Source organism: Fundulus heteroclitus, chromosome 2 (genome assembly GCF_011125445.2).
Source record: "Fundulus heteroclitus isolate FHET01 chromosome 2, MU-UCD_Fhet_4.1, whole genome shotgun sequence".
Classification (NCBI taxonomy): domain Eukaryota; kingdom Metazoa; phylum Chordata; class Actinopteri; order Cyprinodontiformes; family Fundulidae; genus Fundulus; species Fundulus heteroclitus.
The window spans coordinates 13,875,687-13,901,814 of record NC_046362.1 but is presented as its reverse complement, the minus strand read 5'-3'; the positions used below and the strand labels follow the sequence as shown (position 1 = coordinate 13,901,814).

The 26,128-nt window shown below is 43.0% G+C and overlaps 1 protein-coding gene across 13 annotated transcripts in view; it reads left to right on the top strand.

Moving 5' to 3' along the window:
- Positions 1 to 25,233, top strand: part of tjp1b (tight junction protein 1b) — a 108,713-nt gene extending 83,480 nt beyond the window's left edge. For 6 of the 13 annotated variants that reach the window (XM_012880285.3, XM_036148446.1, XM_012880291.3 and 3 more), the window contains 23 exons: positions 280 to 386; positions 2,603 to 2,771; positions 2,849 to 2,993; positions 4,531 to 4,664; positions 5,302 to 5,407; positions 7,896 to 8,046; positions 8,185 to 8,293; positions 8,370 to 8,589; positions 8,681 to 8,865; positions 9,346 to 9,441; positions 9,536 to 9,618; positions 9,713 to 9,923; positions 10,051 to 10,151; positions 10,239 to 10,589; positions 12,727 to 12,954; positions 14,413 to 15,270; positions 16,825 to 16,916; positions 17,069 to 17,284; positions 17,401 to 17,537; positions 19,569 to 20,040; positions 20,190 to 20,407; positions 20,718 to 20,861; positions 23,339 to 25,233. In XM_012880285.3, coding sequence (XP_012735739.2) covers positions 280 to 386; positions 2,603 to 2,771; positions 2,849 to 2,993; positions 4,531 to 4,664; positions 5,302 to 5,407; positions 7,896 to 8,046; positions 8,185 to 8,293; positions 8,370 to 8,589; positions 8,681 to 8,865; positions 9,346 to 9,441; positions 9,536 to 9,618; positions 9,713 to 9,923; positions 10,051 to 10,151; positions 10,239 to 10,589; positions 12,727 to 12,954; positions 14,413 to 15,270; positions 16,825 to 16,916; positions 17,069 to 17,284; positions 17,401 to 17,537; positions 19,569 to 20,040; positions 20,190 to 20,407; positions 20,718 to 20,861; positions 23,339 to 23,433 — 4,628 coding nt within the window. In that variant the 3' untranslated portion in view covers positions 23,434 to 25,233. The remainder of the gene's footprint in view (positions 1 to 279; positions 387 to 2,602; positions 2,772 to 2,848; positions 2,994 to 4,530; positions 4,665 to 5,301; positions 5,408 to 7,895; positions 8,047 to 8,184; positions 8,294 to 8,369; positions 8,590 to 8,680; positions 8,866 to 9,345; positions 9,442 to 9,535; positions 9,619 to 9,712; positions 9,924 to 10,050; positions 10,152 to 10,238; positions 10,590 to 12,726; positions 12,955 to 14,412; positions 15,271 to 16,824; positions 16,917 to 17,068; positions 17,285 to 17,400; positions 17,538 to 19,568; positions 20,041 to 20,189; positions 20,408 to 20,717; positions 20,862 to 23,338) is intronic. The other 7 variants (XM_012880286.3, XM_021307505.2, XM_012880292.3 and 4 more) reach the window with 6 other exon arrangements.
- The last annotated feature ends 895 nt before the right edge of the window (positions 25,234 to 26,128 follow it).

Sequence of the window (26,128 nt, the reverse complement as noted above, 5' to 3'; positions counted from 1 at the left end):
ATAACGGGCCGTTGAACATTTTAGTCTCCCGATCTTGCCCTGTTTGGTAACTGAATAAATCTTCCCTGGTGAGCTGCCAGGGTAAGTAAAACCAGCCCGCCTCAGCAAAATCTGAGCAAACTCAAGTAAATAAGTAAAAGAGCAATTAATCTTCTTTAATCAGTCTGCTAATCCCAGCGGGAGCAGCAGCTGTCGGCGCAGAGTGCTTGGTGTGGTCCGGCTGGTCACGTGAACTCTCTGTGCTAACATGGTCTTTGTTGCTGTCGTTCACTCTGTAAGCAGAATATGGCCTGCGCCTGGCCAGCCACATCTTTGTCAAGGACATCTCCCCCGAGAGCCTGGCTGCCAGGGACGGCAACATCCAGGAGGGGGACGTTGTCCTGAAGGTAAGGAGCAGAACCTCACAGATGACTGCAACGTTTGATTGTTGTTAATGAAAGCAGACGACGTTCTTCTTTTCTTACACTGGATGTACTCTACGCCTCTCCGATGCTGCGTGGCTGCACGTCGGCTTTTCTTCGTTTAGGGTCTTTTCTCCTTTTTGGACACTTAACATGTTACCCCTTTGCTCATAACGAGTACTTTTAGTCATTTAGTGTCTGCAAATTTCACATCTGAACTCTTATATGCAGCTCCAGCATTGAAGTATTGCTGCTGCATCCAGGAGAGCCGTGGTTGAGCATAATCATACCTGCTTTGTTTCATATCACTTTTCAAAGCCTCTGACCTGGTTCTAGCAAACTAACAATTCACACCCTTTGCGAGTTCAAGGGTTTTAATGGATTGTTTAAACTGTCTGGTCGTTACTAGATCTAAAATGATTTCAGTCCAACGTTACAAAACCACACAACAACACCGTAGCAATTTATTTATTTATCTAAATTAATGTTTGCGTATGTATATCTTTATGTATATCTGATTAATAAATACATTTTATGTGTATTTCAGTGTTCAATGTTCCGTAGCTCTGTGTTTCAGCGTGTTGTGAATTGATTTATTCGTTCAGCCTTGGGCCTAATTCATACCTCCCAGTCTGTTCTGCTGCCCACTCGACTGGAAAAGCCTGTGTGATGTAAATTTCATCTGTAAATGCAAACCCAGGGCCCTCTAGGACCGTCCGCAGATGTCCACATGCAGCCCAGATTTTCAGTGCTTCAGTAACACACCCATTCAAAAGGTGGATCCAAACCCACACTAGGATTCAGGTCACAAGCAGAAGAAATGGAAAAAAAATCAACAGCAATGCTAGTTTTTAAGAAACTGTGTGCTTCGTGTTTTTTGTAAATAATTTCTCTCAGGGACAACAAACATAAACAAACGCCATTGATATGCTGTTGAAAAAACTTTTTTTTTTTTAGTTCCCTTTTCTTCTTCTTCTCTGAATAGACAGTTTATAAAGCTGCTCTTTATCGCCCCCTAAGAGGCGGTACTGAAACTGGTCTGGAGTTCAACAGGTTATCAAAGCTGATGTTAAAGCAGCACTGTGTAAGTCTTGACCCAAGTGTTAGCTTAATTTGAGATATATTAAATAATTTTCACGTCGATCTGCAGCACTTGGCACTTATCGATGCTCCACAGGGGGCTGCCCTTCTCAAAAACTCACCAATGTAATTTGAGAGGGTCAGATTGAGCTCTCTAGGTTACAAAATGGACAGGACACTTACCTGATCAGTCATGTTTTTGATTCTCTGATGTAGGATTTAATCTAAAGAGGCGAATGTAGTCTTGTCTTTAAAACTAACTTGATGACTTCTCAATCTGCTGGTCCAAAGTGGTCTGCTATCAGATTCCAACACGTGGAGGGAGACTTTTTGATTTTGCGACAGTGCGGTGTTGCCAGTGGCCTTTTGGGGCGCTAATCCTGGAAGTCACAATGCAAGTTTATTTATATAGCATTTTTCAGTAACAGGAGGATTCAAAGTACTGCTGGTGAAGATTCTCAGTCATCCAGGTCATTCCAAAAAAGTAAAAGAACAAAACTGGACTTTTTTCCGAAGTTTGAAGACATTTTGCTTCCCATCCAGAAAGCTTTCTCAATTCAAGTGTCTGGAGTAGTGTGGAGTTGCAAGCTTTATAGTATTGCCCAAGGGCATTGTTGGACAGTAGGCCCAACAAAGCCTACTGTTATTTTTATTTTTAAGTTATTTTTATCTAAAATATTGACATTTTGCTTATTGCTCCTTTTTAAGGTCTATTTTACAAGCTATAGTGACTATTTAAATTATTTCTTGTTAGGCCATAGCAGAGGAAATATAAATAATTTATTGCTGAACTAATTGTGTATCTGTTAGCATATGCCAAATATTGACACATTTATGTTAATATGTATTTTTTATTGAATGTGTTTACTACAGCTTTATTTAAGCTATCACATTCACCAGTATTTATTTAACAAGGTATTTATATTTTGCATTCTGGCATTTTCTTAGGGGGGCAGGCATTATTTATGAGCAAAAATCAATCCAAATTGCAAAAGTTTGTGAAAAACTAACAAAATAAAGATGCTGCACAACATGCATAAGACCGTAGAACGTGAACGCCGTGTGCTTTAATTTTACTATCTTTTAACAGAGCTGACATCTTCTTCTTTGCGTTGTCTCAGATTAATGGCACAGTGACGGAGAACCTCTCCTTGATAGACGCCAAGAAACTGATTGAAAGGTCAAAGGGCAAACTAAAAATGGTCGTTCAGAGAGACGATAGGGCAACCCTTCTCAACATCCCCGACCTCGACGACAGCATTCCTTCAGCTAACGCCTCCGACAGAGATGGTGAGTGTGGGCTTAAGGTGTTGGATCCAGCTGAAGCGGCCGCAGATGAAGTCATGCCTGCTGGTGTGTTTGACCAGACATTTCAGATATCCATTCTCTGGCATCCGACCATTCCAATCGCTCGCACGACAGACATCGTAGCAGCCGCTCCCGCTCACCGGACAGGCGGTCCGAACCCTCAGACCACTCCAGACATTCGCCTCAACAAATCAGCAATGGCAGGTAAAAATTCATCCTTTCATATTTGAGTTATATATGCAAATCAGATGTGAATTGAACCAGTGGAGCATATTATTCTGGATACCTGGTGGTTTTGAAAAAATTTGTAATGTTTGTCCATTTGAAAATTTAACCCAGTCTTTTATGTTGAATGATAAATATTTTTGCAGAAATTCTAACCACTGATTCTGAGGGTGTTTTCATACATCTAACAGGTGCCAGAACACAATATCTTTGTGTGTTTCTGTGAAAATAACCAACAGACTTAAGAAAGAAATTAATGGAATTAGGACGCCTTTACTACACTGCAAAAAGGGAAGTAAAAGTAAGTAAAAATGTCATGAAATTAGTGTATTTTTCCTTGATTTGAGCAGCTAAATAAGACTATTTGCCAATGGAATGAGTATTTTTATCCCTAAAATAAGATGATTAGATATCCTGCAATTGAAATAAGATGCTGGAGATGAATTGTTCCTGTTTTAAGTGCAAAAATCTTATTCCATTGGAAAATAGTCTGATTTACTTGCTGTAATCAAGAATAAATACAGTGATTACAAGAAAATTTCCCTTAAATTGAGTTCCCTTTTTGCAGTGTATGAGTTATTATCGATGTCTTTGCTTACTTTTGTTAAAACAGGTTTGCTTTTCCTGTAGTCTTATTTAGCTTAGAAAATGTCCCTTTCACTGATAACTTTAAGCTGGAAGTTTGCGGCGATAACGCTGTAAATCTTAAAGGAGTCAATTCTGGTCAAAACTTAAGCGGAGAGGCATGTAAGGGTAAGAGTGAATGTTCACTTTGGTCCCATTATTGGATCTCTTTGGCTTTTTTCCCCCATTCTTTTCATATTTAAAGAAACAAATAATGTCATTTTGGTCCGTTTATCAGTCACCCATAACACTAACAAAGAATTTCATGAGGTAGACAAACACAACGGTGTGCATAATTGTGAAATAAACCAAGACATGATCATCTGAATAAGCTGACAGGCCGAGATAAAAGCTTTAATCAGAGAAACGGCAAAGAGGCTTGTGGTAACTTCAGGAGCTCAGCTGTGATACGGCCTCAAGCAACAATTCAGTATTTTTTATATATATATATATATATATATATATATATATATATATATATATATATATATATATATATATATATAGATAGATAGATAGATAGATAGATAGATAGATAGATAGATAGATAGATAGATAGATAGATAGATAGATAGAAATGTCTTAAAACTGACCAAGAAAGTTTTATTAAATACCAAGTGGAGGACAGAATCCACTCTGACACCTCAGATAAGCGGCGCTAAAAATAGAGCACTAAAGGAGTGGACAGGCAAAGCAGCGACCTTCATGAATTAGATGCTGCCTTCTACTCTAGCTGTTCTCTCACCTGTTCTCGGCTCGCACGTGTCGACCCACGAGAGAAAATCTCACAGGCGCCAAAGCACTGCTCTCCGCAATTCATTATTCAATGCACCCCCCTCCGTCTTTTCCAGTGATTAATAGTTTAAAAGAAAATTATATTTATCATCTGCAGTCACAGAAGTCGCGATGATGAACGGATGTCGAAGTCTGCTTCAACACCAGCAAAGCTAGTGGAGGACATTCCTCTTCCTAAACCGAAGGATTCGACCATTGCAAGAGAGGAGAAGCAGCTCCCGCCCCTGCCAGGTCAGAGATTATAACAGTAACCCACAATAGCCAATGGTGTGTGTTTGTTTGTATGAGGGGGGGGGGAAAGAAATGTAAATAAGTCAGATTTTTGTCTCAGATCCACGCTCTCGTGAATGAAGAGCCCGGCATAACAGAAAATGTCATTGTTTTGTCACAGTGAAATAAATTTCGGGTTTAAGCCAGTTATTTTTGCCCTTTTTTTTTTTTTTTTTAAAAGCACAATCACCATAAACAAGCGAGATGAGACGCCTGCTGAGTCTGGCTGAGTTTGCCTGAAGCCAAGTGAAAATAAACCATATGAGTTGATCGAGTCTGACGTTCCTCGCCAGCCTGCAGCGCTCTGCTGTCTTTCGCTTTGACCTCCCAGCTAAGGACACTGTGTGCTTCGTGTGTTTGTGTTTGCACAAACGCTCGAGTGATACTTTAAACAGTTGGGGATTTATTTATTTATTTTCTTTTCCCCCATCAGTGTATTTATTCCCGGCGGTACATATGCATTATTTTTTTTGTTAGTTATGTATTTAGTGGATTACTGCGCCGTGTGTGTTTTTTATCCTGCGCTGTCAGCTCTGTGTCTGTGTGAGCTGCGTGAAATAACGCGGTGGATTTGTGTTTTTCCTTCTCTCGTGTTCAGAGCCCAAGCCAGTGTATGCTCAGCCTGGACAGCCAGATGTAGACCTGCCTGTCAGTCCCTCTGATGCCCCTGTGCCAAGCGCTGCCCATGATGACAGCATTCTACGGTAATATGACAAAGAAATGGGTATTTACTGGCTGCTAAATAATCAGATTTCTGGGAAGGATTTTTTTTTTTTTTTATTGTTGGGTCCCTTTTTTTTTTTTACTGAGCATTAAAGATGAACAGCGCTGGTAAGAAGTTTACATCCACGCAGTGTTGGTCATGTTAATCTGGGGGGTTTCTGATGACGCACTTTAACCATTCTTTTTAGGATGAAATGATTATACAACAAACAGATTTTCTCTAATCCAAACATGCCAAGATATATAAATACTAGGGATGCGCGAGATATCAGCATTAACATCGGTATCGTCCAATGTTAGTCGCTTTTTTTAACATATATGGTATTGGTCAAAAAGTAAGTAAAACTGGGCCGATATTAACAACCGATGTTTATTTCCAGCTAGTTGCCCCTTATACTTGTGTATAAAGGGGGAGGTGAGTATGTTGGTCATGCGTATTTTTGTTCAGTCATGTTAAAGTGACAGTGATGCATTGTGGGTTTTTTAACCATAAGACTTTTACCCGCATTCAAAAAGAATAGTTTTCAGTCAATACAAAGGTTTACTGAATTTAACCATCACAGAAACCTAAATGTATGTTTGTGTGTGCGCCCGTACTTATATCTGGAATAATATCTTTTGCCATGTTGCTCCTTGAGCGTACACTTTTTGTAGCCATCCACAAGCCTCCCCCTCGCTGTTAAGCTTGCTTTTATCCATAAATGTCCCTACGGTTGAGCTCGCGCTGCTCCAGAGCTTCATGTTGGCCGGCTTGATCCATTGCAGAACCAGTTTGGATGCGAATTTGTTGTCCTGCTGGAACATCCAGCAAAGTTTCAACCATCTAACTGTTGACTTGAGGGCAAGTTGAAGGCTTTGGAGGGAACCCTCCTTTATTATTCATCCATTTTATGCAATATATCAGTGCCAGTGAATTAGCCCCACCACCATGCTTGACAGCTGGTGCAGAGCTTTGAAAGCCGCACCTCGGCTCCCCAAATAATTTCTCTCATCATTGCGGCCAAGTACCTCAAGCTTTATCTCGTCTGACCACAAAATTAGCTCCTGAACATGGTTACAAATGTTCTTTTCATGGAGGGAAAACTTTTCAGTCAGATGAGTGAAACTTGGACTCTGACAGGGTGATATAACATAATGTCCGGCTAACATTAAGCGCCTGGAATGACGCAGAAATCGATGATGTTGGAAATACCTGAAAGGTCTCAGCGCTGGTAAATCCAACCGTTTTGATGACGCTAAGAGGAGTGGTCCAACGTCCCGTCAGAAGCTTAACGGGTACTAAGAGGCTTTAGTTTGCTTTCAACTGGCTAAAAGACTCAGGCTAAAAGATTTAAATACACATTAGCCGGTTGTATGTACACATTTTAGTCTGAATGTATAATTTTGACTCTTATGTATTTAAAAAAAAAAAAACATCACCATAAGGTAAAACCTGTGCACTCCTGTTTGTCCAACAAACAATTTCAATTATTTGTAAAATCATTACAACCTATAGAGATTGTGTAGTTGTTTCTTTAGCCTTCATTTTAATATTTATCCCCATGATAAATGGATGTAAACCTGCCTGGAACCGTATATTTTTTAGGCAAACACTTTGGTTTAGTGGTAGGGCTGAACGATTTTGGAAAATAAACTAATTGCGATTTTTTTTTTTTCTTAATATTGCGATTGAATGCGATTTTTTATTTTTTTATTTTATTTTTTTTCCCAGTTTAATTTATCATGTCTTTTTAAACATATACAAACAACAAATCATTTTATTTCCTCGCTGTGCAGATTAGTTGCTAAAAGACCCGCAGCATCTAAACTCAGAGCAGAAATGATTGTGTTCTGCCTATGATATATTTCAACCAAAATTGAACTTTTAATGTTTCTATTAATCAGAATATTATTCAAGAGAACAGCTTTTAGTTGATTTTGACATCAATCCTTGTTGAACATAAAGTGCAACCAACAAGCAAGTCTATGTATTAAACTGATTGACCAGAACTTAATGCTTTGTATGATTATATAAACTCTAAAACAAGTAATAAAATTAGATTATCTCACTGCTGCAACTGTCTTCCCTTCCATGTGGAGGCAAACCCACTTTAAACATTTTACTGACACCTAATGGACGTGTCTAATTCCCTAATTGTTACATAGCCAAAAATTGCAGACTCTGCGATTTGGAAATTGCGTTTTTTTAAATCGCGATTATATTGAAAATGCGATTAATTGTTCAGCCCTATTTAGTGGTAGCTTTTATGTCGAGATGCACATTTATCAGCACTTGCATGTTTACCCGCTGGTTGTTAACTGCAGAAGACATTGAAATGCATTCCAGCTTCTTGGAACCTGATTTAAGAAAAAACAAAATTTCTCGAGGCTCCTGTCTGTCACCTTGGAGTCGTTTCTAGTGTTTATGCAGGAAATCCCTACGCGTGACACTTTAATGGACGTCAGTTTACCCGCTGTATTTATCCTCAGGCCGAGCATGAAGCTGGTGAAGTTCAAGAAGGGGGAGAGTGTGGGTCTGCGTCTGGCTGGCGGGAACGACGTGGGCATCTTTGTCGCCGGCGTGCTGGAGGACAGCCCAGCTGCTAAGGAGGGCCTGGAGGAGGGCGACCAAATTCTCAGGGTGAAATCCTTAATTTCTAACCCAAGTTGGAGTAAAAATAAACTGAGATGCTTTCGATGTGAAATAAGGGAATTCTATCTAGATTATGATCAGCGTGCGCAAAGGGGACTTACGGGACAATGTTTTCTTGACTTTTAGGTAAATAATGTTGATTTTGCAAACATAATCCGAGAGGAGGCGGTGCTATTCCTTCTGGATCTTCCTAAGGGCGAAGAGGTCACGATTCTGGCTCAGAAGAAGAAAGACGGTAAATGGAGAGGAAACGTAATACGTATTCTCATGATCGGATCGGTGTGGCTGACCCGCTGCTCTGTGTTTCACAGTTTATCGGCGGATCGTGGAGTCGGACGTCGGGGATTCTTTCTACATTCGGACACATTTTGAGTACGAGAAGGAATCCCCGTATGGGTTGAGCTTTAACAAGGGCGAGGTTTTCCGTGTGGTGGACACTCTCTACAATGGGAAGCTGGGTTCTTGGTTGGCGATTCGCATTGGCAAGAACCACCAGGAGGTGGAGAGGGGCATCATCCCCAACAAAAACAGGTGAAAGCATACACCACCTCCAATCCATAATGCCTGGGTTTCTATAGGATCCATATTATAGCGACGGCCGTCTGGATCTTTCTCTCCCCAGAGCGGAGCAGCTCTCCAGCGTTCAGTACACTCTTCCCAAAACGGCAGGAGGCGACAGAGCGGATTTCTGGAGGTTCAGAGGTCTTCGGAGCTCGAAGAGGAACCTGAGGAAAAGCAGAGAGGACCTTTCTTCCCAGCCTGTCCAAACAAAGTTCCCTGCTTACGAGAGAGTCGTGCTAAGAGAAGGTGAGAGGTCTGGAAATCTGTCCTTCCATTTGTCAGTCGGTCTGTCCATTTACACTGCAAAAGGGGAACTAAAAGAAAGTAAAACTTTCTTGAAATTAGTGTGTATTTTTGCTTAATTTGAGCAGATAACACTACCTGCCAATGGAATAAGATGTTTGCACTTAATACAGGAACAATTCATCTCCATCATCTTATTTCAAGTGCAGGATATCTAATCTATCTCATTTTGGGGGTAAAAATACTCATAACATTGACAAATAGCCTTATTTATTTGCTCAAATCAAGGAAAACTACACTAATTTCAAGAATATTGTACTTATTTTTAGTTCCCTTTTTGCAGTGTATACGCACGCCCATCCGTCTAGAAAATTAGAATGGGAAGGTTTTGAAATAAATGTGTAGAAACTTTGATTTCTCTGGCGGAGGATCTTCTAGGATCTGATTGGATGTTTGTCGTTAACGTCTGGGCTCTCTGTGCAGCTGGTTTCCTAAGGCCGGTCGTGATATTCGGGCCCATTGCTGATGTGGCTCGGGAAAAGCTATCCAGAGAGGAGCCGGATCTCTTTGAGCTTGCAAGTATGTCTGCTGTTGCAGCTCAACGCCTTGTTGGAATGTTTGTGATCGTTTCTGTTTCATCTTTCATAACCGTCTTCACGTTTTGCTCTTGCAGAGAGCGAACCCAGAGATGCGGGAACAGACCAACGGAGTTCAGGAATCATTCGTCTTCACACCATTAAACAGATCATAGACAGAGTGAGCATGCGTGCAGTTTTTTTCAGGAATGTTTGTTTGCCATCGAACATGCTGCCCTAATAAATCCTCTCTCTATATATTCATCCAATATAAGGACAAACACGCTGTGCTGGACATCACCCCAAACGCTGTGGATAGGCTCAACTATGCCCAGTGGTACCCAATTGTAGTCTTCCTAAATCCCGATAACAAACAGGGTGTGAAGAACATGAGGACGAGACTTTGTCCGGAGTCCAGGAAGAGCGCCAGGAAGCTTTATGAGCGAGCCATTAAACTGAGGAAGAATAATCACCACCTGTTCACCAGTAAGCAGGCCCAGTGTGTTGGAAAACCGAGACTTTAAAACCTATGATGCCTGTTTGTTCTTTTGGTTTTTTTAATGCCTTCTTATTTCTTGCGAAGTGATTGTCATGCAAACCATTTCCTTTTTAGCGACCATCAACTTGAACAACATGAACGACGGCTGGTACGGCGCTCTGAAAGAAACCATCCAGCAGCAGCAGAATCAGCTGGTGTGGGTGTCGGAGGGCAAGGTGAGACAAACCGTCCCGGAGCGGTTCTGTCCTCTGTGTGCGGGGACGGAGCGAGCCGCTGGCTGACAGATTCTCTGCTCTGCTCAGGCGGATGGCACTACAGAGGACGACTTGGATATCCACGACGACCGTCTGTCCTACCTCTCGGCGCCCGGCAGTGAATACTCCATGTATAGCACAGACAGCCGCCACACTTCTGACTACGAGGACACGGATACGGAGGGAGGAGCGTACACCGACCAGGAGTTAGATGAGACGCTGAACGATGAAGTGGGTCTGCCCACGGAGCCTGCCATCACCCGCTCCTCAGAGCCCGTTAGAGAGGACCCCCCTGTGATACAGGACACCCCTGGGTACCCTGGATACCAGCACCCTGCGCAGCCTGACCCAGCCGGCAGACTAGACCCCGCTGGATTCAAAATGGCCGCTCCGCAGCAGGTAAGGTCGTTGTGCTAAACACATCCCTAGAGCCACGCAGTTAGTTCCTGCAGCGCATGGAACGTTGTGTTGTGTCTAGGTCTTGGCTAATTTTTAGTAGAGATGCACCAATCAGAAGTTTGTAGATGATTTGGATTTCTCTTAAACCAACTGCAATAACAAAAGATATGAGCGTGAAGTCCGAATATGTTGTTCTCGGCTTTCTGCCATACGCACACGTTCTGTCGTTACATTCAAAGCAGAGGCGACGTCAGCCTGTGGGAATATGAAACTGTTTCCTGTGAAAGTGAGATTTAGCGTCTTGCACTGGCACTTGGTGGGATTGGTGTGGCTGGAGTTGTTAAAACTATAGTTTCTACTTTTCCCCTCGCAGTTCAAAAACTTTAAGCTAGAAGTTCCACAAAAAAATTTTTTTTTTACAGTATTTCTGTTTGCTTTTAACAATAAACTAAACTTGAAATATTTTAAAAGTAGTCTGTAGTCACGGTAAGTCCAAAACACAATAAGGAACTAAAACAAAGACATACTATGTCCAAAGTTTTGGGGGATTATTGTTTTCTTGGTCTAGAATTATTTTATTTTTTCCTATTCTTATTAACAATAGCTGGACATGGGTCTCTTTCCACCTTAGAAAAGATTTCCAAGTTTTCCTGTGCTAAGTTTAATAAAGTCTGCTTGGAAGGGAACGTTTCTGAATGTTTGTAGTCCTATTTATGATCAAAATAAAGTTAGTCATAATGTGTAGTTAATAAAAGACAAAACATTACCCGACATTCTCCGTTTTAAAGAGATTAGAGTTTTTCTGGGGAAAATTTAAGCCCAGCTAAGTTTTTAAAAAGGTCAACGTCCTGCTCTTGAATTGCGGTCGAGGGCTGCACAAAATTATTTCAATGGCCACAAATTGCCCCGCAGACTCACTTTGGAGACCCCTATTGCAGGTTTTTATCTCGAGACTCCAGAAGCTTTCATACATTTTACAAATCCTGCATGTTCCATGACTGAGGTTGAAACTTAAGAGGATAAAACAGAGAAACATAGCTGTCCTTCTCAATAAAGAAAGTAGCTGTTGACTTCCTGAAGGTCACCAGAAGTCGATAAATGAAATTGTATCTAATTTGCATAATTGGCTATGTGCTTGTAATTTTTAATGGCCATTGAAGGACAGAGGAATAATGTCCTTGAAACAAAAAATTTACTTTCATTTTTTTCCAACCTTTCTCTGACCTTTGCACCGCTAAATGTGACTCCAAAGAGACACTTTGGAAAAAGTTATTTCATTTTGAATTTTTTTTTATTTTTTTATTTATTCTGGTCAAGCTTTTAACTTGCGGTCCACAAAGAAACCTGTAACAAGTAAATCAGCAAACCCTCACACAATGAACCAGTGGTCGCTTTTCAGCTACTACTGAGTTGCAGAGTTGACATGGAGGGATGAACATCTGCTCTAACTGCAGCTGGGAGGGACTGTTCAGGGACTGGTATGCCTGTGGGTGCTTTAAGATGAAGCCATGCCCACTGGTCATTAGGGAGAGTTTTTGTTTTGTTTTTTGAGAGAGAGAATTGTTGAAGTGGTCTTCAATCTAAATATGGAAACAACATTGTTAGCTACACTGCGCTGTTCTCTGTTCAGCTTGTTATCTGCTGAAGTCTTGCTCTCACTCGCTCTCTCGCAGCCTGAATGAACAGCATCGTGTTATAGAAAATACGGTTTTCCTTTAGATAGTTTTTTTAAGTCGCTGTTTGCTACTGATGTCATTTAAACATCTCAACTGATCCTGAAACTAGCGAGCTACGAGTTTTCTTCTCTCGGTAACGGCATCCACAATAAGGGCTGCTGTTTTTCATTAGTTTGATGAGTGGTGCATTCACTGACCTGAAAAAGATCTGATTTCTGAGTTTCTGACTCCGACCATGTCCCGGTGCATCTCTTAATGTCCTATTTCCGTAGTAATAAACATGTTTTGAAAGCTATGTAATGGTCATGTTGGGTTTTCTGGCTGGTGTAAAACAGAGTGAGTGCAGTAATCAGATCTTAGTATTGGGCTGAGATGTCTTTTTTTGTGTGTGTGTGTGTGTGTTTGTGTGTGTGTGCCCTTGGTGGGCTGTGTGATCAATGTCTCTTAACAATACTTCACAGCAAGGTGAGGCTGCCCTGGCCCCGCCCTCGTTGCCTCCGCCGGCGGCAGCCCCCCCAGCTGCTGAGCAGCCTGTACAACTAGAGGAGCCGCCTGCTGCAGCCGCAGCTCCTCAGGCTGACTCCCTTAACAGCCCCAGCCCTGCCCCTGAGCTTACTCAGCCCCCTCCTCCACCACCTCCACCACCACATGAACCCCACTCGTCTGGACCCCCTGGTCCAGAACCAAAGGTATCCGCTGTTTCACCAGCCTCTCGGAACCGGGCCTGGGCCCCCCCCCAGCCTGCTCTTTTAACTGCCTGTCTTCTCACACATGCTTCCCACTCGCTATCTGCATGTCATGTCCACACTGCGTGACTCACTAAGCCCACTGTGTGCCTCTGGCTCCCAGAGGAGATGTGCGACACACGTACGTGTCCACATGCACCACAGTGGGCTGGGAGACCAGAAGGACTGGTTTACATCTGAGTCTCTGATCAGGGTGAAGACATCCACAACCAGCCCTAACTGTTGCCTCTTTTACTTCCTCTGCATGGCTCCTGATGTTGTTTTTTGTTTGTTTTTTTGTCTGTTTTTTGGGTTCCTTTCAGCTTCTCTCAACCGTAGACGAACAGTAGCAGCACTGCCGTTGGCATCGTAGTGGGTAGATGTGTTGTCTGTCAGTAGTTTGACTTTGCATAAGTTGCAAACTGAATGTTTGTTGCATGATGAGCGCTAACCTGCAGACAGTACTCGTTTTTTTAATGTTTATAACTCAAACGGAACAATTTCCTACTGGAAAATCACCTCATCGGCACGTGCCCCCCCTCCCCTCCCCCGTTGAGTAGTTCTCCACTGACTTGGATGCCAACAAATCAGCCTCCTTGCACAGCAGGCGCTGTACCGTTACTGTCTACAGGCTACACATCATATGTTTGACACGAGGCCTTTCAGAAAGAAGCAAACTGTTTAAAGAGGGTCTCGGTAAAAACACGTTCAATTGGTAAAAATTCAGCTGTGTTCAAATGATTTCTCGTTTTTCCTGAAAGGCAACTTGTCAAACAGGCATTCAGAGCAGTTTTTTTTAAAACAAAGATCAAAGATATGCTTGTGTAATTTGATCAGTCGGTTTAGGATTTATTTGTAGCGATCTGGTCAGCATCATGAACGTTAAGCTTTGTCAGGCTTTGGTTTACGGTACCTTGGGAAAATATTCGTACACCTTGAACTTTTTCACTTTTTTTTCTTTCTTTTTTTTTACAGCCACAAGGTTCAATGCATTTTATTGGGGTTGTTATTGTTAAGTGGAAGGAAAATGATACATGGGTTTGTGATCGCTGTGCCTCGTTATTCCTGAGGCTCGCACTGCCAGGTTCCACCATGAGGAAGATGAGCACGTCACACTTTTATCCAAAAGATTATTTCTCTCCCACTTCTCCACCTCCACAGCTCGGTCTCTTTGTGTTAATCAATTAAAAATGCCAATGAAATACACTGAAGAATGTGGCGGTAAAAGCATATGGAAAAAGTTAAGGAGTGTGAATACTTTTGCATGGCACTGTGTTTTTTTTTTTTTTTTTTTGGGTAAGAGCATCTTCTGGTGTTTTTTGGGGAAAACCAAATTTTCTTGCCGGCTTTCTGTTCTCCAGCTGGGTAGGTTCGACCAGCGGCGTACGACAAATCGTTTAAATCTTTGCCGTTTCTTCACAGATGTACAAGAAAGATCTGTACAACATGGAGGACCCGGTGCGAATCAACCACGGTCTGAAGCAGTCTGTGAGCTACAGTCACCAGCTGCCGTTTCAGGACAAACAGCCATACCGTGAATACGACCACCCGCCTTATGGATACGACGGAGGCGGCTACGCAGAACCAAAGCCTCACAACGCTGACTCTCACCTGCACTACGACAACCGTGTGCCTCATTACAATGAACAGTGGCCCCCATACGACCAGCAGACCTCGTCCTCCCAGCCCGCCGGGTACCAGCCGGGCCACCAGCAGCCCATGGGCTACAGTCCTCGCTCCCCCTACGAGGACGCACCGGGCAGGGAGTACAGCCCCCCGCAGCCACGCTACGATGAGGCGCCGGCGGTGGGCTACGACGGCAGACCGCGGCACAGTAAACCCGGGCCCATCCGTTACGACGAGCCCCCTCTCCCCCCGCCAGCGAGCTACGATGCCCGCTCTCCTTACGAGGCAGAAACCCGCAGCTTTCCCATTAATTCTCCTCGCTCACCAGAGCCGCCAAAGCACTACTACGGCGACTCTGGTCTGAGGCCCACCTACATGTCCGGGCTTCCAAACCGGGGCTACAAGCCGGGGATACACGAGGCTATCATGAACTCCGAACCCGCCGTTCCCCCGCCGAAACCCGACGCCCTGCCTTCACCGGGAGAGTCAGCAGTCACTCCGACCTCCAAGCCCCTTCCTCCTCCGCCACGGGAAGACCTGGATGAAGATCCAGCCATGAAACCGCAGTCGGTGCTCAACAGAGTCAAGATGTTCGAGAATAAGCGCTCGGTTTCTGTGGACAGAGCTAAAGAGGGAGAGTCTTCAGTGCTCAGGGTACGTTCCTCGTTGTTAATGAGACTTAATGACCTAGTTCTGTTCAAGATGTTGTCTATAACCCTCAAGAATCACGTTTTAATAATTGGGAGGTGTTAAATAAAAATAGCGTCAACACAGAATTTAAACACTGCGATAAAACTGAGCTATTGTCTCTTGTTTCTACGCCAATTTTACCCGTTTAATTAGCAAATCAGTCAGAGCCTGATTGGGATATTTAAAGTGTTACAACAATGGCAGGACTCTGGTCCCAGTATTTTTCAGCGCCTGAAAACTACAGGAAACGGAAAACATTTGTCTTTTCCGGCTTACGTTAGCTTTTAAAAGATGGTTGTTCAAACAAGCCAAGTGGATCTAGATAGATAGATATCTTTATTGTCATTTTGTATGCACAAAGAACGAAACAGAACGAAATTTCGTTTGCATACAGCTTGAAAAATCACTAGAAATCACTCTAAAAATCACATTAGATTGCACAATCTCACGTTGCTTCTAAGATAAAACACAGAAACCCAACCCACTGAGTTGCTGCATGTGGCAAAAAAATTCATTGAAATATACAGGAAGACAAAATAAAGGATTGTAAGCATTTTATTCCAAATTACTTGTCTTCTGTTAGAGATCGTATAATTTTTTTTTTTTTTTACCTTCCACAGCAACGATTGCTGCCTCGTTCATCATATCAGTTGAATAAAATACGATAAAGTTTGCCGTAAGGATTTGACAGAATGTGAAAAACCTGCCTCTGATCCTGATACAATTCCTATTTTAAATAAAATAGGGTCATAAAGCAAGATAAGCAAGCATTTACAGCCCAATAAATGTTATGGTGAATATGATTTATTGTGTTTACGCCAAGAACACAATAAAAGCCATCATCTCTCCTTTTCCTCCGTTATCCCCTGCATGGTAACAAAAGGGTCGCTGCAGTGCTGAGCGTCTTCAGATGGGGAAGCGTTTTAAAGGGATAGTCCAGATTGAAGTTTGGCTCTGTTGAGTGGTTATCAGCACTGAATATCTTACCTGCAGATGCTTGTAAAATATTCATTCTGCCCAGATTAGATCAGAAGTAGAATAATGCTATCTTGAGACAACTACTGTCTTAAAAATGTAGTTGATGTTCATGCAAACCAATAAACTGCTGTCCTGTTTGCCTTTATATAATTATTATTACATAGAAATCTGGGTTTTAGTCCATAAAAGTGACCTTCCCATGCAACATACCTACCGTAAAATGAAACGTGTATTTCAAGCATTGATCTGCTATAAGAATCCTGGCTGCATAAAAAACGTGCAGAAAAATTCAATCTGAATGGATTTGAAATGTACATTTTGGGATCTGGTAGATATATACTAATTAATGAAACATTAAAGATGTCTTTTGGTTGCATTTTTATTTTAATTAAAGCAACTGTCGAAAATCTGAAATGGAGCATTGAGGAGTTTTTTTATTTTTAAAGCATGTTTTTGTGTAATGTTCACCGTCTATATGGAGGAAAAGTTGTTCACCAGGGGAAGGAACCACTAAAGCAGGCCTCGTTGTTTCCTCTCCAGCCTGCAGATGTTCCTAAACCCGTGAATGCTCCTGCCCCGGTCCTGAAAGCCAATTCCCTGAGCAACCTGGAGCAGGAGAAGTCTACCTATAGGTATGTCGTCGTCAGCCCAGAATGCAAACAAAAAAAAAACACAAGATTTTAGGAGAGCTGTTGTTGCTTGTGCGCCACCTAGTGGTACAAGTTTTTGCCTGTCAGCTGATTAAAATACTTTGCATCTTTTTTTTTCCCCCTCCTGTCTTCAGGGCTCCTGAGCCGCAGAAGCCTCATTCGAAGCCTCTGGATGATGTAGTGCGCTCTAACCACTATGACCTAGATGATGATGAGGAGTACTACAGGAAGCAGTTGTCCTACTTTGATCGGCGCAGCTTTGACAGCAAGGCAATGGGCCAACCCAGTCCCGGTATCAACCGATTTCACGATCTGCCCAAGCCGGCCCAGCTGTCCTACCCTTACACCAGGTAGACCGGCACACCCTCCCCCAGCGGTAGACCGCCGGCTCTGTCTCTGTTTGTGAGCTCCGCTGTCACATCTGTGGCTGAAAAATTGTCGTTTTATTAACTGTTCTTCGCTCTAGGGTCGAGTCTGTGGAGAAGGTGAGCCCTGTGGAGAAAAGATATGAACCTTTGCCCCAAATCAGCCCCTCCACTCAGTACGGACTCCCAGCTCCCGCCATCCCACCCAACACTTTGCCCAAACTCAGCCCCGGCGACGGTAAGCTCTAGTCCTGCTGAACTTGAATCATTTTATTCTCATCTGACGCAAAATCTCTGAGACTTCCCTTTAACTTTTACAATCTAGCAGTATTTTTATGCTTCTAACATTTTTTTTTTTGTTGACATTTTCCCATCAACAAATCCTTCTTAACATGATGTCCTACCTGTGAACATAAGATATTTAAATGCTTCATTCAAAGAAGTCCCTGATATTGATCAGAGTCCAACATAAATGCGATGCATAAACTGACAAACTGCGTCTGATTTAAGTGGGAGTGACCTAAAGGTAACTCTTTACTTCATCACTGTTACACGGTCTGCTTTAGTATTGCGCTATTGCCAACCTCACTGGTGACCTTCAGGAGATTGCAGAGGCTCCCGTCCGGTTGTGTTAAGGGCATCAGGTAGTTGTGAAGAATTAGAGCGATACTTTAAATAGTCCCTTCTTTCAGAGGGAATGGTCACATAACGACGTCTGCTTCTTCTTTATTCATGTCTGGGGGAAAAAAACTGTTTAATTGCAGATAATCGCAAAATTACCTTTTGTTTCAGTCATTTCACATTTAGTAGAACTCCTTGAGGGTAGGATGTCCCGGTCCTAACGCCGCAAAGAATCCCCAAGCCATGATGCGTCCACCGCCGTGCTTCACCCTGTGTATGAGGCTCCTATGTGGTTCATGCCAAACATGTCCTGCAATCTAGCATCCAAATTTAATTATAGACTCATGTGTGCGAATGTTATAAATCCAGACGGCCTGTGCCCGCATTCACAAAGGCTCTCAGTCCTCTCAGAGACCTCCTGTCTTAGCAAGAAATCCCTACATAGGAGTCTTTGCTTAAGAGCAATTCAGTCAACGGCTGAGAGCGACCCTGAGGAGACAACAGAAATTATTATCTTTTTGATAATATAATGGTGTCCAGATTTGTTTACGTTCACATGTGGAGCATTACTGCTTTCGCTACAGCGCTCCACTTGATACTAATGCAAAAGACATTATTAGATATTATTTTGGGATTATTTCAAATTCAATGGACTCAGAAACGAAAAGAGCAAAAGGAAGAAGTCTCTATCTTGGTGAGGTGGTGTGGTTGACCCTGTTGCTAGGTGTGACGCTGGCTTTTAATTGGTTGATAGTGTAAGAGGGGAAAGAGGGGGGAAAAAACACAAATGTGTTGCTAATAATCAAGGGAGAGAAATTAACCGATTGGACTGACTTAAGAAATGTGTCACGATAATGAAATTTAGCAAAACTAAATAATTGCCACTTAGCATCAAAATGTTGGAATCGTCGCCGTCATTTGGATTAGCAAGAACCTGCTGTCGGTCCTGTGAGGACGTTTCAGGGTTTTTGGAGAATGTCCTCCACCTGGAGATTATTTTGCAGAAATCTTCACTTCTAATTCTTTGGAGACCTTTTAAATTATTTACCAGACAATCATCTTCCTGAGCCCGGCAACTAGATGGAAATACACACCGGTCATTAAGTTTTACGTAACCGATGTTTATTCAATAACCCAGTTTTTGCTTATGGGTCTGAAAAAATGTTTTGTTGAGCGGTATGCCTGTATATTCTGCATACAATATCATCCCTGGTGATAAAACCTGAAAGCTTTTGTTCACAGATGCTCTGCGTTCGATCTGAGCCATTTCGTGAAGAAAAATGAGCAAAATCATGATTTAATTTATGATGACTTGCAATTGCAGGGAAAGGGGGGGGGTCACAAATATGTGCAAGTTGAGCTTTTTCTAATCCTTAAAAAACTTTGTATAACGATGGAATGAAAGCCACCTGAGTTTGTGTTTGTAAAGCGACAAAATGTGACAAATCTCAGTTGCTGTGAATGATTATGCAGTTCAGTCGCTGCTGAACTGATGCGATCTTTAAATCTTCGCAGCGCTTTAAGTGTAAAACAAACCAGTTTTGTTCCCTTCAGCTTGACTTCAACGGGATCGCGTTTGAAGCTGTAAGTCGGAGTTTGCAAAGATTTTTATTCCGGACTCTTGTCTCTTGCTTTTATTCTTTTCCAGCCAACTCCATCCCCGAACCACTGAGCTCCCCCAACCCGAAACCTGATCTGGCAGCTCTCAGACCGACCAGCCGGGACGAACCCCCGCCGGGAGGCTACCTGCCACCCAGAGGCCTCCCTGACAAAGTCCCCGTCAACGGCACCGATGCAGCACCCCCGAAAGCGCTGGGCGCGCCGCCTTCGGCCAGCTACAACCGCTACGTTCCCAAGCCTTACACCAGCGCGGCCCGGCCCTTCGAGCGCAAGTTTGACAGCCCAAAGTTCAACCACAACCTGCTGCCCAACGACACGCAGGTGAAGACGGACCTCCTCGGGAAGCCCGGGCCGGTGAGCAACACCTCCGCGAAACCTCAGCTGTCACCGCAGCCCCTCGATCACGACAGCGGCCTGGACACCTTCACGCGCACCATGGACAACAGGCCCAAATACCAGCACAATAACATCAACGCCATTCCCAAGGCCATCCCTGTAAGGTAAGACGGCAGCGAGCTGCGAGGTTTAATCGCTGAGCTGCTGAGAGGCAGAAAGAGACTCCGCCTCCCTGGGGCTCTGCTCTCCCGCCCTCCGCTCTGCCTTCCCCTGTTTGACTGATGATGCTGACTCGTCCGCCTCTGTCCCTCAGCCCCAGCGCCCTGGACGATGATGACGAGGACGAAGGGCACACGGTGGTAGCCACCGCCCGGGGGATCTTCAACAGCAACGGAGGGGTCCTGAGCTCCATCGAGACCGGCGTCAGCATCATCATTCCCCAGGGGGCGATCCCCGAGAGCGTGGAGCAGGAAATTTACTTCAAGGTGTGCCGAGACAACAGCATCCTGCCCCCCCTCGACAAGGAGAAAGGTCAGTCCCCCCCCCCCCCTCTCGGCGCTGTGCCGAGATCGTCCCCATCCTAATTATGTCAAAGGATGACTTACAGCTTTCCCAGAAAACCCTTGGAAGACAAAGTGTGTGAGTGCTTCTGCAGTAATTAGGGGAGCTGTTTTAAATGTCAGGTTTGGCTCCGATGCTTTGGTTAGATGACGGTTCAGATTGTAAGCGCTCTGAGCTCCTGCTGAGTTAAACCTTCCTGAAAAGTTGCCTCGCTGTTGCTCTGTGTTCACTTAATAACAGCCAGGCGTCAGAATTTAAATCCTGTCGTGTTTCTGTGCAGGAGAAACGCTGCTAAGTCCGCTGGTGATGTGTGGCCCTCACGGACTCAAGTTCCTGAAGCCGGTGGAGCTGCGCTTACCTCACTGTGCGTCTATGACCCCTGATGGTTGGTCTTTTGCTCTAAAATCCTCCGACTCCTCGTCGGGTACGCTGTCCTCTCTCTCTCTGTCCTTTTGGGGTCTGTGGGCAGGCTTTGCTCAAACAGGGAGATCAGAAAAAACAAATCTGGCCTCTTTAGCTGTCCTCGTTCCCCTGTTGTTGTTTAATTTTTTTCATTGTGCATCTAATGTTTTTAGAAACTGCATAAAAACATGCATGTAAGTGGAGAATGCAATGGTCTGTGTTGTGGGTGAATCAGTGCTTCCACATACTCTTATCTCCCTCCTTTTTGTTTGTTGATACCAAATGTATACTTGTTCATTCTTAAATATGCGCGCTTATCCAATTAACATGAACACGATGTCTGTGAACCGACCCACACTGACTTCTGTTCACGATCACCCATGTCGATGTGGGAAAGTGATTAAAAAATCGGTGACGTGATTTTAACTTTCACAGTTCAACGATTCGTCCGACGCCAGAACAACTGCACTGAAGTTTGACTTATCATGGTCCGATTTAGTGCTAGAAGTTTGTGAAATGTTAAAGAAAGGAAAACAGAAACAAGTAAACAAAGCAAAACTCTGATCGAAGACCCGAAGGCGACGGCATTTTGCCTGAACTGCCTGGTGGCAGTGGTTTAAAGGCCCTGGATGCGCTCTGTTCCTGCCCTGGTTCTCTGGAGTAATCCCTTCTAGGGTTCTTTTCTTGTCATCTCCTGTTGTTGAAGCATCATCAGGGCGCACCTTTTTTTCCTGCGCTGTGTCCGATAGCTGTTGTCAGAAATCTGGAACGACCTGATCAGACCTGTTGAGTGAAATCATGCAAAATCCACTTTTTTTAGCCCCTAAACACAAAATGTTGTGCCCCTTGGAGTCTCTAGGAGTGCCGAATAGCTGAATTTAGTCTGTCCAGGTGTCACACACTGCAAAACGGATCTAAAAATAAGTAAAATGTTCTTAAAGTTAGTGTATTTATCCTTGATTTGAGCAGGTAAATTAGATTATCTGCCAATGGAATGAGTATTTTGACCCCTAAAATAAGATAATTAGATATCCTGCACTTGAAATAAGATGATGGAGATGAATTGATCCTATTTTAAGTGCAAAAATATTATTATTCCATTGGCAAATTATCTTATTTACCTGCTCAAATCAAGGACGAATACACAAATTTTAGGAACATTTTACTTATTTCTAGTTCTGTTTTTGCAGTGCATAGATATTTTACATTCTGTTTGGGTCATATTTTTCAAGCTGTTTTCAAGTTTTCTTGAAACTTGAAAACAGTTCAAGTTTCAAGAAAACTTGAACTGTTTTTTTTTTTTTTTTTTTTTATAAATAGCGTCACAGTATTTGTGAGGAGCCGCTAAAACAAGGCCATTGACTTCCAGCTAACCAATTTAGCTAATCTACCATTTAAATGTTTATTTATTTCATTGTTTGGTAGTCCAAGCTGAAGGTTGCTGAAGCTACACGTGGATTAGTGAAAATGTTCGGTTGTTGGGCGTATTCCCACACGATTCATTACGCCGTCCTCCAGCATGGCTGAACGGGGTGGAGCGGAGCGCTACACGACCTGTGGTTAAAGAGACGGCACCAAAACAAGTTGCTCTCAGACGAACCTCAGAGCCGAGGTAAAAGAAGAACAGCGCCGCCACAATAACCAGGAATTCTGACCAGTTCCACTTTCTATAGACCACAACTCGATGATTTAAATGTGAAAAGGAAGGCATTGTAAGCATGATATGTCCCCTTTAACAAACACATTGGTTCCTGCTGAGTATGTACAGACCTGAACTCATTTATTCAAAAGATAAATATACGTTTGTGAACAAAGGAGAATCTTTAGAAACCTCGTGGGCCCAGATTACAATACTCCCCCACCATGTTTCATAGATGAGATGCAGACTTTATCCAATCATCGCTCTGCTCTCCTTGAACAGAACAGTGTCATTGCGTCTCAACGTGTCGGGCACAAGCACCCTGGTGTTTTTCCAGCGCTCCGCCGCAGCCCCGGAGCTGGGAACATCAACATCCGCCTAACGGCTTGGTTTCACAGAGGGTTCCCTTGTGACCTCTGACAATAAAGCGCCTTGTTCTTGGAGCGGTCCTCGGCCAGGGACCGCTCTGAGGGAGCTAAACGCGGCGGTTGTTGTTGGTGCCATCTGAAGAGCAGCAAAAGATTTTTTAAAGCCTTCTCTGTAATTTGCTCCTTAATGCGTTAAAAAGCTCAGATTTTAATAAGGCCGTGATCTGTAAATGAACCCATCACCCACTTTCACCTTTCATTGATTTTTTTATTTATTTATTTTTTGACTAATATGAAAATCTGATGGTGTTTTGGTTTATTGTTGATTCTCATGTTTGTTTATTCACAGTAAGGTTCTTAGCACTAATTATTTTATTTTTTTCTAAACTTTGAAGTCTTTAGAAATGAATTCACGATGGCCTCCGCGTGAGCCGGACGTGTCGTTCTGCATCTCTGACTCCAGGTCGTCTTCTTTCCCCCTCCCCCCCGCAGGTGATCCTAAAACCTGGCAGAACAAATCTCTCCCCGGAGATCCGAACTACCTGGTGGGTGCGAACTGCGTTTCCGTGTTAATCGACCACTTCTGAAGAGGGCGACAGCTGGCCTGTTAATGAATGTGATAAACGGGCGGGGCCCTGCACGGCGGCGGGGTGCACACAGCTCAACGAAGTATGAACCTGATCCTCTCACGTCGTTTACTGTGCCCAAAAAGACTTTCAAAAGTAGAGAAACACTCTTTCTCACACTCACATGAAGAGAGTCGGAGGAGTCCAGCATCCCACGAGGCTGGACCCTTTGTTTATTTCTTGTTCTTGTGTGTGTGTGTTTTTTTTTTGTTTTGTTTGTTTGTTTGTTTTCGGTGCTTTCAAAGCTTGCAAAACAAAAAGAAAAAAAAAAGCAAGTTATTGAATCTAAGGAAGTGAAGTTGAAATGCATGACCAGTGCTTTACGACTGGATAATCTCATTTTGACATTTTTAGCTCATTTTTGTAAAAGGTAAAACAGCGGTGCAAAGAGAAAGAGGGTGGGGGGAAAAAAGATGGATTTTGGATCCTTATTTAATATCGCAGCAAGATTTTTGTGTACTGTAAAGAAAAAGAAAAACAGAGATAGCAAAATTTGTATAAGCAAAACCTTTGTTTGTGAGCTAAGTGGTCATGCGTTTCACACACGAAGGACCTCGAAGGACTCGGCGAGTGGAAAGAAGACGTAGCTTAGAAAATAATGAAGAATGAAACGTATTAAGTATTAGCATCAGATGCCCGGTTGTTTTTGGACGGACGGAGAGCTCTCCAGTTTAAACTGCTGGTTATTTTTTAGGAAAAAAAAAAAAACAGAAAAGAAAAGAAAGAAAGAAGAAAAAGTTTTAACGTAGATAAATATACTGACTTGATTTTACAAACTCCTGCTGTCTAGAGATCTATGCATGTGCTACGACTCAGGTCCAGAAGCCTGCTACTACTAAGTTCAACACATGAAAACCCCATCGTACACTGCAAGCAGTGATGCCTTATCTGCATATTAACTTTTCCGTCAAAAACCTTCGAAACATCGGATCCTTGTGTTATAACGATTATTCGCAGGAGGGAAGGACAAAGGAAAAAAAAAAAACGACGACAACAACAAAAAAAAGCCGTGTTTCTGCATTTCTCATCGACAACAAACTTGGATTTAGCACACACAGAATAATTGGGGCTGACGATAAACGGTATGCTTTCTTTTACTGCTATGCATATGAAGTCTGAGGAAATACACAACGCTAGAAGATGTTTAAAACGTGGCTGTACATACCGCTAGCATATGGCCTTGGTTCTCTGTAAATGACCTTTTGTACATCTTTGTTATTTTGTATAAAAGAGAAAAAATGGTTTGTTTAAAAAAGAGGAAGTGGTTACATTGGTTATGTTTGTATTCTGGTTATACCCCTGAGCCTTGGAACTGACATAAGCAGTAATAAGTCCAACTTTTCTACCAACATATACACACAGACAGATACATTACTTAAGGCATTTTTAACTGTCGGACAACTTTTTATTCTTATTTACAAACTAGAGAAGTGCTTGGTTTAACTGATTTTAAAAAGATGTACTTAAGGGGGGCCGCTTTGAAGAGTGGCCCCTTCCTTTATTTGTGATACTGGATGCGGTATTGTGTGCCCTGAAATGTATTTTTGTACTAATAGACGATTTATTATGGCACATCAGTACTATTTTTCTTTTGATATGATAACACAGCTTCAAAACCAACACTAGTTCATTTTCCCGTGTGGCCGACGTTCTTTTTAATTTATTTTGGTTTTATTTCTGTTCAGTTTATTTTTTTCTTTGCAACACATTTCTAAGTATACCACTGTATTACTAAATAAATTCATTTATAAAGTAAAGGTTTATTCTCATCTAGTGTCGTGTTTTTGCTCCCAAGTGGACAGAATGGCTTTTCTGGCACTTGGACTATCGTCAAACAGTTCATTTCAGTAATTATATTAAATAAACTCTCATCTAATCTTGATTTATTACACAGAGTGACACATTTCAAGCGTTTGTTCTCGTGAGATGATTCTGGCTTACAGCTAAAGGTAACCCCAACCCCAGTTTCTGGATGTTGAATAAGATTACATAAGGATAATGCGGAAATGCCAAACAAAGAATGTCCATGTGCTACACGGTGTATGAACTCCACGCTTGGCCACGGCTCAAATGGGCCACAGTGTCCTATGTCCTATTTGGGCCGCTCCCAAACCCGGGTAAATGCAGACAGTCACGTCAGGAAGGGCATCTGGCGTAAAGCTTGGGCCAAATTTGCTACGTGAGCCAATGACATGATCTTCATACCAGATCGGTCGAGGCCCGGGTAAAGCAATGACCGCCGCCGGTGACCAACGGCGTAGCGGAGAAAATCGGGCTATTGTTGGTCGGCGAGGAAGAAGAGGAAGGTGACGCGTCTGTAGGCAGGGAGAGAAAAGGAAGGGCAAAAGGAAAAGCTAGAGCATTGGCTGACATGACGCAGAGGAGGAAGGTGGACATGCTGTGTTTCGGAGACAAAGTAAGTAAGGCTTGACGCTTAGGAGCGGGATTGAAGCTGTTCTATCGTGGTGCGTGGATGGGAGGAGAAATGGTGTGGCTAAGAGTCAGCTGCAGCCAAACAAAGGACAACCAGCGATGGGAAGGGCGTCCACCAGGATAGAGACGGAAATGTACCGCCAGGTGCAACAAGTGTGATGGGAAGATGGAAGGAGTACTTTGAAGAATTGCTAAATGAGAGAGAACAAAGAATAGAAGTAAC